The 20,593-nt window shown below is 44.3% G+C and overlaps 1 protein-coding gene across 1 annotated transcript in view; it reads right to left on the bottom strand.

Moving 5' to 3' along the window:
• The window catches only part of KCNN2 (potassium calcium-activated channel subfamily N member 2), a 274,148-nt gene extending 255,443 nt beyond the window's left edge, over positions 1 to 18,705 (bottom strand). The window contains exons 1-2 of the mRNA XM_040343654.1: positions 17,686 to 18,705; positions 13,162 to 13,257 (exon numbers count right to left, since the gene is read on the bottom strand). Of these exons, the coding sequence (XP_040199588.1) occupies positions 13,162 to 13,257; positions 17,686 to 18,690 (1,101 nt within the window). The 5' untranslated portion in view covers positions 18,691 to 18,705. The remainder of the gene's footprint in view (positions 1 to 13,161; positions 13,258 to 17,685) is intronic.
• Positions 18,706 to 20,593: the final 1,888 nt, after the last annotated feature.

Below are 20,593 nucleotides of genomic sequence, written 5' to 3'. Positions count from 1 at the left end.
GATGAGCACTGCCAGAGCCCTACAAAATGACCTCCAGCAGGCCACTGGTGTGAATGTCTCTGACCAAACAGAAACAGACTTCATGGGGGTGGCCTGAGGGCCCGACGTCCTCTAGTGTGCTCTATGCTCACTGGCGGACACTGTGGAGCTCGATTGGCATTTTCCATTGAACACCAGAATTGGCAGGTCTGCCACTGGTGCCCCATGCCTTTCACAGGTGAGAGCAGGTTCACCCTGAGCATATGTGACAGACGTGAAAGGGTCTGGAGAAGCCGCAGAGAACTTTATGCTGCCTGTAACATTGTTCAGCATGACCAGTTTGGTTGTGGGTCAGTAATGGTCTGGGGAGGCATATCCACGGAGAGATGCACAGACCTCTACAGGCTACACAATGGCACCCTGACTGCCATTAGGTACGGGGATGAAATCCTTGGACCCATTGTCGGACCCTACGCTGGTGCAGTGGGTCCTGGGTTCCTCCTGGTGCACGACAATGCCCGGCCTCATGTGGTGAGAGGACGAAGAAATGAATACCATTGAATGGCCCCCATGCTCACCTGACCTAAATCCAAAAGAACACCTCTGGGACATTATGTTTCAGGCCATCCGGCACCACCAGGTTGCACCTCAGTCTGTTCAGGAGCTCAGTGATGCTCTGGTCCAGATCTGGGAGGAAATACCCCAGGACACCATCCGTTGTCTCATTAGGAGCATGCCCTGATGTTGTCAGGCATGCATACAAGCACTTGGGGGCCATACAAACTACTGAGGACCATTTTGAGTTGTTGCAATGAAATTTCAGCAAAATGGACTAGCTTGCTGCATAAATATTTCACTTTGATTTTCGGGTGCCTTTGAATTCAGCCCTCTGTAGGTGGATAATTTTAATTTCCATCAAATGATGTGCCATCCTTTCATTCCTAACACATTACCCGGTCCATATCAGTTTAGATATCCAGCATGAGATTTTTGCCCGTTGAGATCTGATATGTTTTTAAAGTGTTCCTTTAATTTTTTGAGCAATGTATATTCTGCCAGGGTATGTAAACTTATGAGCACAACGATATCTATATATACGATATATATGAAAAGGTTTACAGCTCTACCGTATAGCCAGTAGCAGTTGTATGCTTTTTCCTGTCACTAATGAAGGTACAAACATCTGACTTTAAAATAAAATCGGCTGTTTGTTACAATACAAAAAAAGTATGCAGTCCTGCAAATCTGATGCTTGTTTTTTTCTGCGTACAGTGGCAAAGTTTCATGTTGCGTTACTTGTAATGTGATTTTTTTGTTAATCATCATCTTCAAGCTCCTGCTAAAGGAATGTAACAAAAATGACAGCTGTGCAAACAGTGAACATCATCCTATGTGGGCTACATGAGGCCAGCCCACTGTAGCAAGGGAATTTAGTGAGTTGCTGCTGCAGATTATCTATTTCAATTATTCTGCAGGGGGAAAGTATATTTTGCCCGAGATTGGTGTTACTTTGCTGCATCTTTAAGCTTCCTGGTGGAAGGTTGTGTACAACTATATTTGTAAACTGATTGTTTTTTGTGTCACAGGGTGAAAATGAATTGTGTTCTATAGAATATAAAGTAGAGGCAGTATTTTCTCATGGCAGATTACCAAAATGTCGTTTAAATCTTGTGGTTTGGACAAGACTGCACTGCATTTACTGCGTGTCTCTCTCTTTCTCAAGCAGTCTGACTTTACAGAAAGGGCTTTTCAGAAAGGATCAAATCTGAGTGATGCTCTTAGAGGAGACACTGCATTAAAATCTTTTCATAAGATACTGAAAATGTATAGATTGATTTTCCTGAAATCTGCAGTAAAAACTGTATAAACGTTCTCTTTTATTCATTGACGGGCAGGATTAAAAGGCATTTAAAAAATGCAGCAGGTTAGAAGTGTACAGCCTATTTAGTTCTTGTCTGATGGGTGGTTATAATGCAGATCAGCATAGCTAGACAGAACATGTGTTTCTGCAAGGCTAGCAGAAATGTCAATGCTTTTTATTAAGATTAACTGCCAATCCTTGCTATTGCTGTAGGTGAATGGAGATACAAAAAAACAATCTTCCTGTTCAACAACATTGCTTGTACCTCTTTTTCTTTACAATACAGACATACTGAAAAAAGCAATCCTCATATAACTGGCATATGTATCAATGTAATTATATGAAGTATTCTATCCCACAGGGGTGGGCAGGCAGCAAGAATCTCATAAACATTACACAAAAATCTGATAAAACAAAGAAATACAGTAAAAAGTGTAGTCCCTTTGTAAAAATAAAAGATAAAATGCAATTCTCACTCCCTCCATTGATTGTAACATTTGTAAGGAAATGTGTCCTCAGAAGGAAAGAGCAACCTATTCATCTGTGGATCGTGAAAGGATCTTTGCCAAGCAAAGTGCCCCCATCCCTCCAGAAATCCATGACAATCGACTTGGAAATGCCTCTGCAAAAGTAGCTAGAGCTCTGCAAAAAAAGGGGCTGCTCCTCACCCACCCACCTATATAGCTGCATGTGGTGCCCCCCTTAGTTTATAGGAAGACAGGCAATCATATGGGAATTCCCCTTTCTGCACAATATATGGAGGATGCTAGGATAGTGAAAGCTGGCAGATAAATAATTCCACACCAGGGTACATTATACAAAGAGAAGCTTCATTGCCCCCCATCCATCCCTCCTCCTGTCTGTACAGAATGATTAGTAGCAGCTGACTCCCTCCAGAGCTGCTCTTCCCACGCACTGCGGCGCCGCACATGCGCACTGCTCTCTGCACGGGCAGCCTGGAAGAGCCCGGTGATTCCGAGACGGGGTAACCCCACAATGCGCCTCTAGGCTCATTAATAATCTGCGGGCTCGCTGGGCGGATGGATGCAGCAGCCGACTATATATAGCTCCGGAGACATTAATAATGCACGGAGCTCTCCGTGTGCCGCTGAGGGGGCAGCGCCGATTGTAGGCAGTGTGTGCTGGGGAGAGAGAGAGAGAGAGAGGACAGGGAATCCCGCTCCGCCGCCGCCGTGCTGTGCCTGACTGAGAGGGGGAAGACCACGTCTATTGTGCGGGAACAGCGCCCCTAGCGACACGGGATCCCGGACCGGGGATTACACGGTATTCTCCTCCCGGGAAACCCCCTCTCCCCAACTCTCTATACACAGGACATACTACACACGTCATCACAGGTATACACAGGACATATCACACACATGTCATCACAGGTATACACAGGACATACTACACACGCCATCACAGGTATACACAGGACATACTACACACGCCATCACAGGTATACACAGGACATATCACACACATGTCATCACAGGTATACACAGGACATACTACACACGCCATCACAGGTATACACATGACATACTACACACATGTCATCACAGGTATACACAGGACATACTACACACACGTCATCACAGGTATACACAGGACATACTACACACATGTCATCACAGGTATACACAGGACATACCACACACATGTCATCACAGGTATACACAGGACATACTACACAAACGTCATCACAGGTATACACAGGACATACTACACACACGTCATCACAGGTATACACAGGACATACCACACACACGTCATCACAGGTATACACAGGACATACCACACACGCCATCACAGGTATACACAGGACATACTACACACACGTCATCACAGGTATACACAGGACATACTACACACATGTCATCACAGGTATACACAGGACATACTACACACGCCATCACAGGACATACCACACACATGTCATCACAGGTATACACAGGGACATACTAAACACATGTCATCACAGGTATACAGGGGACAATACTACACACATGTCATCACAGGTATACACAGGACATACCACACACACGTCATCACAGGTATACAGGGGACAATACTACACTACACACATGTCATCACAGGGGACAATACTACACACGTCATCACAGGGGACAATACTACACACATGTCGTCACAGATATACACAGGACAATACTACACACATGTCGTCACAGATATACACAGGACAATACTACACACATGTCATCACAGGTATACACAGGACAATACTACACACATGTCGTCACAGGTATACACAGGACAATACTATACACATGTCATCACAGGATATACTACACACATCATCACAGGTACAGGGGACAATACTACACACATGTAATCATATGACATACTACACGCATGTCATCGCAGAACACACGTCATCACAGTTATACACATGACATACTACACACATGTTATCACAGGTATACAGGGGGGAAAATACACTCAAGTCATCCTATCTATACAGGGCACAATACTACACACATGTCTTTACAGGTATACACAGGAAATACTACCCACACATGTATATCTAGATCAGGAGCAGGGGAAATTACTACAGACACGTCATCACAGGTATACCTAGATCAGGAGCAGGGGACAATACTACACACGTGTACAAAGAGGGTGTGTGTGTCTATACTGTGCGCTTTCCATGTACTATACACAACAGACTGAGCACTAATATACTGTCAGTACACTCTTGTCATCATAAGTACACCTAGATAGGGAGTAGAGGAAAACATTCCACACAAGTAAGTGTGTTCTCCATGATGCTGAACAATTAGTACTAGACACGGGGCCAGAGACTAAGCACTAATATACACAGTAAACCCATGTCATCATAGGTATACCTAGATCAGGAGCAGAATGAAAATAGCCCACACATGTGTACAAAGTGTGTGTGTGTGTGTGTGTTTCCATTGTGCTGATCAATATGTACTAGACACAACACAAAAGACTAAGAACTAATGTACACAGTGTATGCCCATGTCATCATAGGTATATCTAGATCACAGAGCAGAGGAAAATGTGTTTGATCTCCATGGATGTATATACTACACCCATGTCATCAGAGGGTTACATATATGAGGTATAAACATATTCTAGATGGTTGTATTAGAGCAGAGGGCAGTGAATGTGGGTGAGGCCTCGTACACACGACCGAGAATCTCGACATAAAAGAAACATCGTTTTCCTCGACAAGGTTCTTGTCAGACTTGTCGAGAATCTTGTCAAGCTTTCCTTGCATACACACTGTCAAGACAAAATCTCGTCGTTCTCAAACGCGGTGGCGTACAACACGTACGACGGCACTATAAAGGGGAAGTTTGATTCCACTGGCGCCACCCTTGGGGCTGCTTTTACTAATCTCATGTTACTACGTGTTAAGTAAAAGTTTGGTGAGAGAGGATTTGCGCTTTTCAGTCTGTTACAGCGTGACGAATGTGCTATCTCCATTACAAACGCTACTTTTGCCGAAGGTGCGCTCCCGTCTCATACTTTATTCTGAGCATGTGCAGGTTTTTAAGCATACACACGAACAGGTTTCTCGACGAAAACCAGCCCGACGAGGAACACAACAAGGAAATTGAGACTCCCGACAAGGAAAAAGAGAACTTGTTCTGTTTTTTTTCTCGTCGAGATTCATGACAGTTTTCTCGACAAAAAACATACACACGCGACCGTTTTCCTCGACAAAAAAGCTCTGTCACCAAGTTTCTTGATGGATTTTGACGAGGAAAGCGGCCGTGTGTACGAGGCCTGAGTGTGTGCCTATACTGTGTGCTCTCCATAGTGCTGAACAATCTATAGTAGACACAGGGGACCACAGGTCTGAGCAGAGATGTATACAGTACACCCATGTCATCTTAGGTATACTTATAGGAGGCATTAAGTGTATTATAATAGAGGGTAGTGAAGGTGAGGGAGTGTGTGCCTGTTCTGTGTGTTCTGTGTGCTCTACATGGTGCTGAACAATGTGTACCAGACAGAGGGCTGAGGTCTGAGCACTAACACACACACTACACTCATATCATCATAGGACAATGTGTACCAGACAGAGGACCTGAGGTCTGAGTACTAACACACACACTACACTCATATCATCATAGGACATAGGACCATGTGTACCAGACAGAGGACCCGAGGTCTGAGTACTAACACACACACTACACTCATATCATCATAGGACATAGGACAATGTGTACCAGACAGAGGACCTGAGGTCTGAGTACTAACACACACACTACACTCATATCATCATAGGACATAGGACAATGTGTACCAGACAGAGGACCTGAGGTCTGAGTACTAACACACACACTACACTCATATCATCATAGGACATAGGACCATGTGTACCAGACAGAGGACCTGAGGTCTGAGTACTAACACACACACTACACTCATATCATCATAGGACAATGTGTACCAGACAGAGGACCTGAGGTCTGAGTACTAACACACACACTACACTCATATCATCATAGGACATAGGACCATGTGTACCAGACAGAGGACCCGAGGTCTGAGTACTAACACACACACTACACTCATATCATCATAGGACATAGGACAATGTGTACCAGACAGAGGACCTGAGGTCTGAGTACTAACACACACACTACACTCATATCATCATAGGACATAGGACAATGTGTACCAGACAGAGGACCTGAGGTCTGAGTACTAACACACACACTACACTCATATCATCATAGGACATAGGACCATGTGTACCAGACAGAGGACCTGAGGTCTGAGTACTAACACACACACTACACTCATATCATCATAGGACAATGTGTACCAGACAGAGGACCTGAGGTCTGAGTACTAACACACACACTACACTCATATCATCATAGGACAATGTGTACCAGACAGAGGACCTGAGGTCTGAGTACTAACACACACACTACACTCATATCATCATAGGACAATGTGTACCAGACAGAGGACCTGAGGTCTGAGTACTAACACACACACTACACTCATATCATCATAGGACATAGGACCATGTGTACCAGACAGAGGACCTGAGGTCTGAGTACTAACACACACACTACACTCATATCATCATAGGACATAGGACAATGTGTACCAGACAGAGGACCTGAGGTCTGAGTACTAACACACACACTACACTCATATCATCATAGGACATAGGACAATGTGTACCAGACAGAGGACCTGAGGTCTGAGTACTAACACACACACTACACTCATATCATCATAGGACATAGGACAATGTGTACCAGACAGAGGACCTGAGGTCTGAGTACTAACACACACACTACACTCATATCATCATAGGACATAGGACAATGTGTACCAGACAGAGGACCTGAGGTCTGAGTACTAACACACACACTACACTCATATCATCATAGGACAATGTGTACCAGACAGAGGACCTGAGGTCTGAGTACTAACACACACACTACACTCATATCATCATAGGACATAGGACCATGTGTACCAGACAGAGGACCTGAGGTCTGAGCACTAACAGGCACAGTATACTCATATAATCATAGGACAATGTGTACCAGACAGAGGACCTGAGGTCTGAGTACTAACACACACACTACACTCATATCATCATAGGACATAGGACCATGTGTACCAGACAGAGGACCTGAGGTCTGAGTACTAACACACACACTACACTCATATCATCATAGGACAATGTGTACCAGACAGAGGACCTGAGGTCTGAGTACTAACACACACACTACACTCATATCATCATAGGACATAGGACAATGTGTACCAGACAGAGGACCTGAGGTCTGAGTACTAACACACACACTACACTCATATCATCATAGGACATAGGACAATGTGTACCAGACAGAGGACCTGAGGTCTGAGTACTAACACACACACTACACTCATATCATCATAGGACAATGTGTACCAGACAGAGGACCTGAGGTCTGAGTACTAACACACACACTACACTCATATCATCATAGGACATAGGACCATGTGTACCAGACAGAGGACCTGAGGTCTGAGTACTAACACACACACTACACTCATATCATCATAGGACATAGGACAATGTGTACCAGACAGAGGACCTGAGGTCTGAGTACTAACACACACACTACACTCATATCATCATAGGACATAGGACAATGTGTACCAGACAGAGGACCTGAGGTCTGAGTACTAACACACACACTACACTCATATCATCATAGGACATAGGACAATGTGTACCAGACAGAGGACCTGAGGTCTGAGCACTAACACACACAGTATACTCATATCATCATAGGACAATGTGTACCAGACAGAGGACAGGAAATTGTGCACGAATGTACACAGTAAAATACTTCTATTTAAAGAAAATATACTGGAGGACTGTAAAGTAGCACAGTGAATGTGGGTGAGTGTGATTGTCTGTACTGTGTGCCCTCCATAATGTTGTTCAATCTGACACAGGGAAAGGTACTGGGCACCAATATCAGTATACCATTGACTTGAGTGTACAATGTATATCAGGCATTATATAAAAATATTCTACAGGAGAGTATACCATAACATATGGAAGGTAGAATGAGTGTGTGGCATTGTGCTGAAAGCTGTGCAGTACATATAGGTCCAGATGCTGAGCACTTACATACACAGTGCCCTCCTGGTTTAGGTATACTTATGTCGGATATCATATGAAAACATCCCAAGTTAGCATATGATGGAAGGTTTGGTGTGTGCCTGTACTGTGTGCTGGACATGGTGCTGAACACACTGAAGGAGACACAAGGGCATGACAATAGGCAGTGTGGACAGTACATTTAGGACAAAGGTGCACTTCTATCAGAAATCATATTCCAAATAAGTACATGAATGTATACAGGAATGATAGATAGGTGTGAGGCTGCACTGTGTCCTGGGAGCTCTTCATAGTGCTAAATGATTGTTATTTCTACACACAGGACAGGAGTCTGTGCACTAATGTACACTATACATGTGTGACAGTGTGTGCATTCCACTTCCATCAGGATCCATAAGAAAACAACACAAAGCAGGGCAGGGGGTCGTTGTGTGTCTGCGCTGTGTGCTCGGAGCTCTCCATGGTGCTGAGCCATCTTTTAGCAGACACGGGACAGGAGGCTCAGTACTATTGTACGCCGTATATTCATGTCATGGATAGGTACACTTGTATTATAGTACACTGTACATTCATGTCATGGATGGGTACACTTGTATTATAGTACACCGTATATTCATGTCATGGATGGGTACACTTGTATTATAGTACACCGTATATTCATGTCATGGATGGGTACACCTTTACTATAGTACACTGTATATTCATGTCATGGATGGGTACACCTTTACTATAGTACACTGTATATTCATGTCATGGATGGGTACACCTTTACTATAGTACACTGTATATTCATGTCATGGATGGGTACACTTGTATTATAGTACACCGTATATTCATGTCATTGATAGGTACACTTGTATTATAGTACACCGTATATTTATGTCATCGATAGGTACACTTGTATTATAGTACACTGTGGGGTAGATTCAGAGAGAAGATACGACGGCGTATCTTCAGATACGCCGCCGTATCTCTGAGTCCGGCCGGTCGTATCTATGCGCCTGATTCATAGAATCAGTTACGCATAGATTTCTTTTAGATTCGACCGGCGTAAGTCTCTTACGCCGTCGGATCGTAACTGCATTTTTCCGCTGACCGCTAGGGGCGTGAATGCTGATTTACGCATTGAAATATGTAAATCAGCAAGATACGCAAATTCACAAACGTACGCCCGGCCAAAGCAGTACATTTACGCCATTTACGTTAGGCTTTTCCCGGCATATAGTTACCCCTGCTATATGGTGGCGTAAGTGCGGTAAGTATGGCCGTTGTTCCCGCGTTGAATATTTAATTTTTTACGTCGTTTGCATAATTCGTCCGTGAATGGGGCTGAACGTCATTTACGTTCACGTCAAGACCAATGACGTCCTTGCGGCGTACTTTGGAGCAATGCACACTGGGAAATTCCATGGACGGCGCATGAGCCGTTCGGGAAAAACGTCAATCACGTCGGGTCAAGCCTAATTTACATATTATATAACACACGCCCACCTCTTCACTATTTGAATTAGGCCTATTTACGCTACGCCGCCGCAACTTTCTTTTAAGAATACGGCACTTGCCTGTAAAAGTTGCGGAGGCGTAACGTAAATAGGATACGTTACGCCCGCACAAAGAAACGCTGATGCGTGAATCTACCCCTGTATATTCATGTCATGGATAGGTACACTTGCACTATAGTACACCGTATATTCATGTCATGGATAGGTACACTTGCACTATAGTACACCATATATTCATGTGATGGATGGGTACACATGTATCAGGCAGTATATGGAGGTGTGTAATGTAGAAGAGACAAGCTTTGTGCTCGGAACTCTCCATGGTAGTAACAGGAGAGCAGCACAGGGGTACTGGGTACAGTCAGGTCATGCTTTTTGCCTTTTATTTATAGATGTCATATTAAACCGAGCTGGGAGTCTAGGAAAGCAATCAAAGCAATGCTGTGACGGCATCCCGACTATTCACACTATTCTCCACCAGATCATCAAAATGCAGTATAAAGTGTGACCTTGTGCTCAGTAAATCGTGCTCTAATATAGACCAATATAGGTCACTGTGTCCAGATTACAGAGGCTCCTTATTCTGTGCGATCTCTCTGGATGAGATCTCCGTACATTCTCTGTGTAATCTCAATGATTAGTGTGTCTGGGAATACGAGAAGGAATACTAAGGAATACAAGGTGTCGCCGGATAAACTTCTCCTCAGCTGGGATTTTAGGAATTCATTTATCAGCACCAACCATCATCATGTCATAAGCGGCAACTGTATGAGGAACCCCCAGAAGAGGACCACAAATCCCACTCTTCTCCCCTAATTGTACAAGTCATACATGTACTTCACTCTCCCACAGTCTTCATTATTAAATATCACTTGATGGGCATTTCATACATCTTCCCCAATGTGACAGAAACCCCAAATCACCTCTATTCCTCCTCAAATATATACACTTCCTTCTGTATTCCTAGTACAGACACCTTACTTCCACCTGACTCCACTGGATTCTATAAGATTGGAATATATATATATATATATATATATATATATATATATATATATATATACACAAACCGTGATATACACAAGCAATTAAAGAGATTTAGGTGTATATATATATATATATATATATATATATATTCTTAGTTCCCAATTCGGATTTTGTTACATACAATTCAGTGACATATCTCCACCTCCATCTATCCTAAATTATAAAAATGAAATCCCCACTATGGGATCAGTAAAATCAGCAACAAGATTAACAAGAATCTTACACCAAACAGATCGATCACATCAGTATACAACTATTGGTTTGAGAGCACTACCCAGTACATATTCCAATCTATTTGATACTGTCTAACTCTAAAATAAGGTCTTGTGTACTCTTCATAAGCACTGTGTGTATCTCTTTACCAGCAGTTGGAATCAGTCAGCAGACTGCTATTTCAGGCTGTAAAGTGTGCAGCACGTGGTCGGATCGTTACTCCAGCACACATGTACTATCCCCCCCCCCCCCCCATTGCAGTGTGCCCTTCACATCTCACATTGTAGATACAGGTACATCTAGGGGGTCATATTTTATATGCACACATACATCTAAATAATCACATTGCTTATACATGTACATCTAAGTGATTACATTCTATATTTACATGCATCTAAGCACTCAAACCGTATAAAAAAACACATTGCATAAACACCTACATTTAAGTGACCACATAGTACATACACATTCAACTAAGAGATCACATTTGTTATATACACCTACATCTAAGTGATCATATTCACATTGTATATACACACATCTTAGTGATCACATTTTATATATACATCTAAGTGATTACACTGTATATACAAACAACTAATTGATCACATTGTATATATACACACACATCTTAGTAATCACACTGTATGTACATCTAAGTGATCACATTATAAATACATCTAAATGTTCACATTGTATATATATGTAAGTGATCACATTGTATATACACACACATGTAAGTGATCACATTGTATATATAAGAGATCACGTTGTATATATATGTGATCACATTGTAAATACATCTAAATGTTCACATTGCATGTACATGTAAGTGATCACATTGTATATACATGTAAGTGATCACATTGTAAATACATGTAAGTGATCACATTGTAAATACATGTAAGTGATCACATTGTATATACATGTAAGTGATCACATTGTAAATACATGTAAGTGATCACATTGTAAATACATGTAAGCGATCACATTGTAAATACATGTAAGCGATCACATTGTAAATACATGTAAGCGATCACATTGTATATACATGTAAGTGATCACATTGTAAATACATGTAAGCGATCACATTGTATATACATGTAAGTGATCACATTGTATATACATGTAAGTGATCACATTGTAAATACATGTAAGCGATCACATTGTAAATACATGTAAGCAATCACATTGTAAATACATGTAAGTGATCACATTGTAAATACATGTAAGTGATCAAATTGTAAATACATGTAAGTGATCACATTGTAAATACATGTAAGTGATCACATTGTATATACATGTAAGTGATCACATTGTATATACATGTAAGCGATCACATTGTAAATACATGTAAGTGATCACATTGTAAATACATGTAAGTGATCACATTGTAAATACATGTAAGTGATCACATTGTATATACACGTAAGCCATCACATTGGTATACACACACACACACACACATCTAGGAGATGCAGATGTACAGCAGCACACGTTTTCAGCCAAGCTCTGAGCTAAAGATACAATGATTCATCTGTCAAATAAATAAGTCTTTCCCCTAAAACAAAGGCGAATTAATGACACATCGTGCGTGAGAAGTGTCCTCCCGGCAGGGAACACACTGCTTGTGGAATCATCACACAAACTGACGGACTGCGATGTACCATACAATCCACGTTATATAAAGGTGACCGGGTGTAAGCTATACATAAACTTTGCAGGCATGAGCCAGGGCCGCCCACAGTCCCCCGCTGGGTGATAGATCCCGGGGAGGACACACACGTGGAATGTCCTAGATGACACTATCAGACTATTTCATTGTATCCAATGCCAAGACAATGACTTCCCCTAGGAATATACACAAGGTGGTGTACACATTAGCAGACACAGGAGAGGGGAACAAAGCGCTTTACCTGGATTTCCCTGGCGTGGTATACAATAATGAGACCCAGCAGGATGATCGTGGACAGGCTTATAAGGCATTTTAGGGCTAATGAGTAGAGCGATCCCTGCAACAGAAACACGTGTCAGTATGACAGGGACAAGACACAGCAAGCTGGCAGTGAGGGCAACTTACTATACTTCCTAATCATATATGGGAATAGATTGCCTGCAGCTGGGACTACTCTCTTGGGGCTCAGGCTACAGGGAAAGGGCAGCTGTCAGGGCAACTGTATCACAGGGACACACACTTCATACCCAGCCTCCTACAGAGACAGGGACTGATCAGCCTGGTGCAATCACACTATCAGCACTCTGCTAAGACCATACAAAACACACTTTCACTGGCTGCATGCTGGGGACAATTGTATCTAACAAGTCCACACACTGCCCTTTACAAAGTGCTGTCAGAGAGGAATACAGGGGGTGATTGGTCAGAAGGCAATTCATCGGAGCACAGCCTGGTGAAGTAACACTGTCAGCACTCTACTCAGATCATACAAAACACTTTCACTGGCTGCATGCTGGGGACAACTGTATCTAACAAGTCCATACACTGCCCTTTACAAAGTGCTGTCAGAGAGGAATACAGGGGGTGATTGGTCAGAAGGCAATTCATAGGAGCACAGCCTGGTGAAGTAACACTGTCAGCACTCTACTCAGATCATACAAAACACTTTCACTGGCTGCATGCTGGGGACAACTGTATCTAACAAGTCCATACACTGCCCTTTACAAAGTGCTGTCAGAGAGGAATACAGGGGGTGATTGGTCAGAAGGCAATTCATAGGAGCACAGCCTGGTGAAGTAACACTGTCAGCACTCTACTCAGATCATACAAAACACTTTCACTGGCTGCATGCTGGGGGCAATTGTACCAGAGGGACACACACACTTCACACTCTTCCTCCTACAGAGACAGGGACTTCATGGGACCACAGCCTGGTGCAATCACACATCACAACTCTGGTCAGATCATACAAAACACACTTTCACTGGCTGCATGCTGGGGACAATTGTATCTAAGAGACAAGTTAATCCACTCTTCCTACACTGCCCCTTACAAAGTGCAGTCAGAGAGGAATACAGGGTGTGATTGGTCAGAGGGCACTTCATAGGAGCACAGCCTGGTTTGGTCACACTATAAGTACTCTATACAGATTACAGAAAATAAACTTTCACTGGCTGCATATGCTTGGGGCAACTGTATCTAAGGCTGGATACACACTATACAACTTTCTTTAGATTTTTGTAACCTCCCTGGCGGGATGATTATTTCAGATTTATACACCGCTCACGCACCGCAAGTGCCCATTGAAATGGATGGCCAGCGCTCCTGAAGCCCCTGCAAAGCGATTCGGCAGAGTCGCAACACGGGTGCTTTTTACCCGTTCTTCGGCCGCTAGTGGGGGTTAAAATCTCCCGAAAAACGCTGCTTTCCTGCTAGTGCCGGCACCACCCCAGTGTGAAAGGCGTCTAAATCTAAAGGAAATCTAACAACACAAGTTGTAAAGTGTTTTACAAGTTTATCCACTTCCTACACTTCCCGTTACAAAGTGCTGTCAGAGGGGAATACAGGGTGTGATTGGTCAGAGGGCACTTCATGGGAGCACAGCCTGGTTTAGTCACACTATAAGCACTCTATACAGATTATAGAAAAAAAAAACTTTCACTGGTTGCATGCTGGGGGCAACTGCCTCTTGCAAAGAGGAATACAAGGAGGTGACTGGTCAGAAGGCACTGGCAGAGCTTCCTCTACTTCTTATGAGCACAGCCTGGTACAGCCACCCTATCAGCCCTCTGCATTATAATAAATAGACTTTCACTGGCCGTATCAATAAAGACAAATTCAACCATCCCCTAAATTGCCTCTTACAAGTTCTCAGAGAGGAATACAAAGGGGGTGATTGATCAGAAGGGTCTGGTGTCCAGCCACTAAGTCATACTATTCCGATGGTATAAAATGGCATTTCACTGGCTGCATGCTGGTGACAGCCCCACTGCTGCTCTACAAAGTGCTCTACAATAATGCTGGTAATGGTTATATCACAAGGACACACCAATGTGTCCCCTTGTCTCCTTACAAAGTGCTGTCTGATCAACCCTTCTGCATTCCTCAGTATTAAATACATTAGGATGATATAAAATAGTCTTTCACTGGCTGCATGCTTGTGCCCAGGGACAGGCAAACAAGGTCAGTCACTCAATTGTAGCCCAGCCTAGTTCATCATCATGCTTCATCCACACTATCAGCATCCTAAAAGATGGACTTTCACTGGCTGCATGCTGGTGACAGTTGAATCACAAGGACACACTAACAAGACCGGTCAGCTGTTACAAAGTCCCCTGAGATTTTCCATAGGCATAGGGGAATACAAGGGTGGTGGAAGGGGGTGATCAGAAGGAGTTTCCTGCTTCATCCACACTGCCAGTTTCCTATAAGATAGACTTTCACTAGTTGCATGCTGGTGACAACTTAATCACTTTATCACAAGCGCACACACTAACAAGGTTGTCAGTCTTTACAAAGTCCACTCAGAATTTCCATAGAGGAATACAAGGGTAAAGGGGGCTGATCAGGAGTTTCCTGCTACATCCACACTCCAATACATTTAGACTTTCATAGGCTGCATGCTGGTGACAAGCACACAAGGATATAGGAGGGGGGGGGGGGCTGATAAGAAGGAGTTTCCTGCTTCATTGTCTGTATCACTGTCAGTATCCTATAAGATAGACTTTCACTGGCTGTATGCTGGTGACAACTTTATCACAAGCACACACACTAACAAGACCGGTCAGTCTTTACAAAGTCCCCTGAGATTTTCCATAGAGGAATAGAAGGGTGGTGGAGGGGGGGTTGATCAGAGAAAGTTTGCTGCTTCATCCACACTGTCAGCATCCTATAAGTTAGACTTTCACTGGCTGCATGCTGGTGACAGTTGTATCACAAGCACACTCACTAACAGGATCAGTCAGTATTTACAAAGTCCACTCAGATTTTCTATAGAGTAATAGAAGGGTGGAGGGGTGCTGATCAGGAGTTTCCTGCTTCATCCACACTGTCAGCATCCAATAAATTCACTTTCACTGGCTGCATGCTGGTGACAGTTGTATCACAGGCACACTCACTAACAGGATCAGTCAGTCTTTACAAAGTCCCCTGGGATTTTCCATAGAGGAGTAGAAGGGTGCAGGGGGGCTGATCAGGAGTTTCCTGCTTCATCCACACTGTCAGCATCCAATAAATTCAGACTTTCACTGGCTGCATGCTGGTGACAGTTGTATCACAAGCACACACACTAACAAGATTGGTCAGCCATTACAGAGTCCCCTGAGATTTTCCATAGGCATAGGGGAATACAAGGGTGGTGGAAGGGGGGGGGGTGATCAGAAGGAGTTTCCTGCTTCATCCACACTGTCAGCATCCAATAAATTCAGACTTTCACTGGCTGCATGCTGGTGGCAGTTGTATCACAAGCACACACACTAACAAGATCGGTCAGTCGTTACAAAGTCCCCTGAGATTTTCCATAGAGGAATAGAAGGGTGGAGGGAGTTTCCTGCTTCATCCACACGTCAGTATCCTATAAGATAGACTTTCATTGGCTGCATGCTGGTGGCAGTTGTATCACAAGCGCACACACACTAACAAGACCGGTCAGTCGTTACAAAGTCCCCTGAGATTTTCCATAGAGGAATAGAAGGGTGGAGGGAGTTTCCTGCTTCATCCACACCGTCAGTATCCTATAAGATAGACTTTCACTGGCTGCATGCTGGTGACAGTTGTATCACAAGCACACACACTAACAGGACCGGTCAGCCGTTACAAAGTCCCCTGAGATTTTCCATAGAGGAGTAGAAGGGGGCTGATCAGGAGTTTGCTGCTTCATCCACACCCATCAGTATCCTATAAGATAGACTTTCACTGGCTGCATGCTGGTGGCAGTTGTATCACAAGCGCACACACACTAACAAGACTGGTCAGTCGTTACAAAGTCCCCTGAGATTTTCCATAGAGGAATAGAAGGGTGGAGGAGTTTCCTGCTTCATCCACACGTCAGTATCCTATAAGATAGACTTTCACTGGCTGCATGCTGGTGGCAGTTGTATCACAAACACACACACTAACAAGATCGGTCAGCCGTTACAAAGTCCCCTGAGATTTTCCGTAGAGGAGTAGAAGGGGGCTGATCAGGAGTTTGCTGCTTCATCCACACGTCAGTATCCTATAAGATAGACTTTCACTGGCTGCATGCTGGTGGCAGTTGTATCACAAGCACACACACTAACAAGACCTGTCAGCCGTTACAAAGTCCCCTGAGATTTTCCATAGAGGAATAGAAGGGTGGAGGGAGTTTCCTGCTGCATGCTGATGGTCATGAAGGGTGAGGTCCTGATGCAAAGTTGAGAAGTTGCCCAGGGAGTGATGCCAAGGACAGGGGGGGGGTACACGTGTGTCCCCCCTGCCTCCATCCATCCCTCCCCCGGCTGCTCACCTTGTCATAGGCTCCCCAGGACAGTTCGGTCTCAATGACCATGACTACGATGCCGAACATGCCGAAGATGAGCGCGTAGTCGCTGAGCCTCTTGCGCTTCTCGAAGAGCGCCCTGCGGTGGCCGAGCTTGTAGCCGATGTTCTGGTTCTTCTTCTTGCCGGACTTGTTCCCCCCCGCGGAGGTGGAGGGTGACGCTCCGCTGTAGGGCACGAGGTTGTTGGAGTTGTGCTCGGGTTTGGAGACGACTATCTCGGGCGCGGAGGCGGTGGCAGAAGCGGAGGAGACGGGTTGTAAAGGTTGGGACTCGGAGTCGAGTTCATGAAGGTTCCTGCGGGACGCGCTGAGGTTGCTCAGGGGTCTCATGACGCCTCCGTTGTACCTGCAGCTGCTCATGGCTATTTCCGTGAACGGGTTACTCTCCCGGCGCTGGTCGTTGCTGCCGCTGATACTGGGGCTCGCCTGCTGGCGGCTGTGGCACTGCTGGTAGTGGGGTAGAGGAGGTGGTGCGGGCGGGTGGTGGTGCGGGGCTCTGGACGAACTGGCATGGCTGGAAGGCGTCAACTCGCTCACGTTCAGCTGGCTGCCCTGCCGGGAGGAGGCAGAGGACAGCGGGGAAGTGCGGAAGGCGCCGGCGGGGACGGGGGATGAGGTACGGAGAAGGGGGAGGTTGTCCCCGCCGTGGTGGAACGAGCAGCTGTTGCACCGGAGACACGGACCGTCCTGCTGCTGCTGCTGCTGGAAGAAGAGCTGCTCGTCCGGGCTGTACTGCTGAGGAGGAGGAGGAGGCGGCTGCTGCTCGGGGAAGAAGCCGTGCTGGAACTGCAGCGATGTTTCCATGTCAGGGCTGTTAAAGCTGCAGGAGGACCGCCAGGCTGACGACCCGGCGCACTGCGCTCTGCCAGGGATGGGGAAGTCCTCCTCAGCTCCGGAGGAACGGCCCATCTCGGCTCCCGTAGAATCAAGCCGGAGCGTCTGATTGGTCGGGCGGACCAAAACAACGGGCATGACGTCAGCGCCTGGGCGGGGACTCCGGCTGCAGCTGGTGTGTGAGGAGCGCGGCTGCCTTCAGTGCGATCCGGAGCTGGGACGGGGAGCCGGGGAGGAACCCCAGCACGTGTCTGATCAGCTCATCATCGGCCGGGGGACCGGGCACTGCCTGCACCTAGCACTGGCACATGGAGAACCCTGGATACTCATGGACCGGGAGGGCACAGCGGGGGCTGACAGTCTTCATAGTGAGGACACCTGCAAGAGATCACACAGGACATTAGTACCGGAGACACCGATCATCTACATTCATCATCATACTACATGTATAGGCTGTACATAGACAAACCTGACATTGGCAGCATTTATAAAGATCTGATCTGATTGCATTCATGAAGATCCGCTACAGATCTAGAAATGGGGTCAGAAATATGGTGACATATCATTGTGTAGCGTTCATTCAGTAAAGATCCTGATTGCATTCATATAGATCTCCATTAGAACCTCCACTACATGTGATGTGACCAGAAAGATGGTTACATGTCTTCTTGTTACATTCATTCAGTAAAGATCCCGATTGCATTTATATAGATCTCCATTAGAACCTCCACTACATGTGATGTGACCAGAAAGATGGTTACATGTCTTCTTGTAAAATTCATTCAGTAAAGATCCTGATTGCATTCATATAGATCTCCATTAGAACATACATTTACAGTTCTATTCATATGATGGGATCAGAAATACAGTGACATGTCTTTTTTATTATTATTTAAACAATACATTATTAACTTTTTTAAGGTGACTTGGCTTTTTGTAGCAAAGAACCTGCCTGATTGCAGCCATACAGATCTCCACTAGAACATACAGTTCTATCCATGTTATGGGATCAGCATACAGTGACATGTCTTCTGGTAGCATCCATTCAGTAAAGATCTTGATTGCATTCATATAGATCTACATTAGAACATATATTTAAAGTTCTATCCATGTGATGTGATCAGAAATACGGTGACATGCCTTTTTGTAGCAAAGATCCTCATTGCTTTCATATAGATCTCCACATATATTTATAGTTCTATCCATGTTATGGGATAGAATATGGTGACATGTCATTGTGTAGCATTCATTCAGCAAAGATGCTGATTGCATTCATGCAGATCTCCAGTAGAACATCCGCTAAAGATCCATACATGTTATGGGATAGAATATGGTGACATGTCATTGTGTAGCATTCATTCAGCAAAGATCCTGATTGCATTCATACAGATCTCCAGTAGAACATCCGCTACAGATTCATACATGTGTTGAGATCAGAATATGGAGACATGTCATTGTGTAGCATTCATTCAGCAAAGATCCTGATTGCATTCATGCAGATCTCCAGTAGAACATCCGCTACAGATTCATACATGTGTTGAGATCAGAATACGGAGACATGTCATTGTGTAGCATTCATTCAGCAAAGATCCTGATTGCATTCATGCAGATCTCCAGTAGAACATCCGCTAAAGATCCATACATGTGATGGGATCAGAAATATGGTGACATGTCTTCTGGTAGCATTCATTCAGCAACGATCCAGATTTCATGCATATAGATCTACATACACTTATAGTTCTATTCTTATGATGGGATCAGAAATACAGTGACGTGTCTTGTTTTTAAATTTAAACAATAGATTAACTTTTTTAAGGTTACACAGCTTTTTGTAGCAAATATCCTGCCTAATTGCAGCCATGCAGATCTCCACTGGAACATACAGTTCTAGAAATCCATGTTATGGAATCAGAATACAGTGACATGTCTACTGGTAGCATCCATTCAGTAAAGATCCTGATTGCATTCTTTCTAATAGATCTCCATTAGAACATACATTTATAGTTCTATTCATGTGATGTGATCAAAAATACAGTGACAT

Source organism: Rana temporaria, chromosome 1, assembly GCF_905171775.1.
Source record: "Rana temporaria chromosome 1, aRanTem1.1, whole genome shotgun sequence".
Classification (NCBI taxonomy): Eukaryota; Metazoa; Chordata; class Amphibia; order Anura; family Ranidae; genus Rana; species Rana temporaria.
The sequence above is the reverse complement of the archived record's forward strand: the minus strand, read 5'-3'. Positions and strand labels throughout refer to the sequence as shown.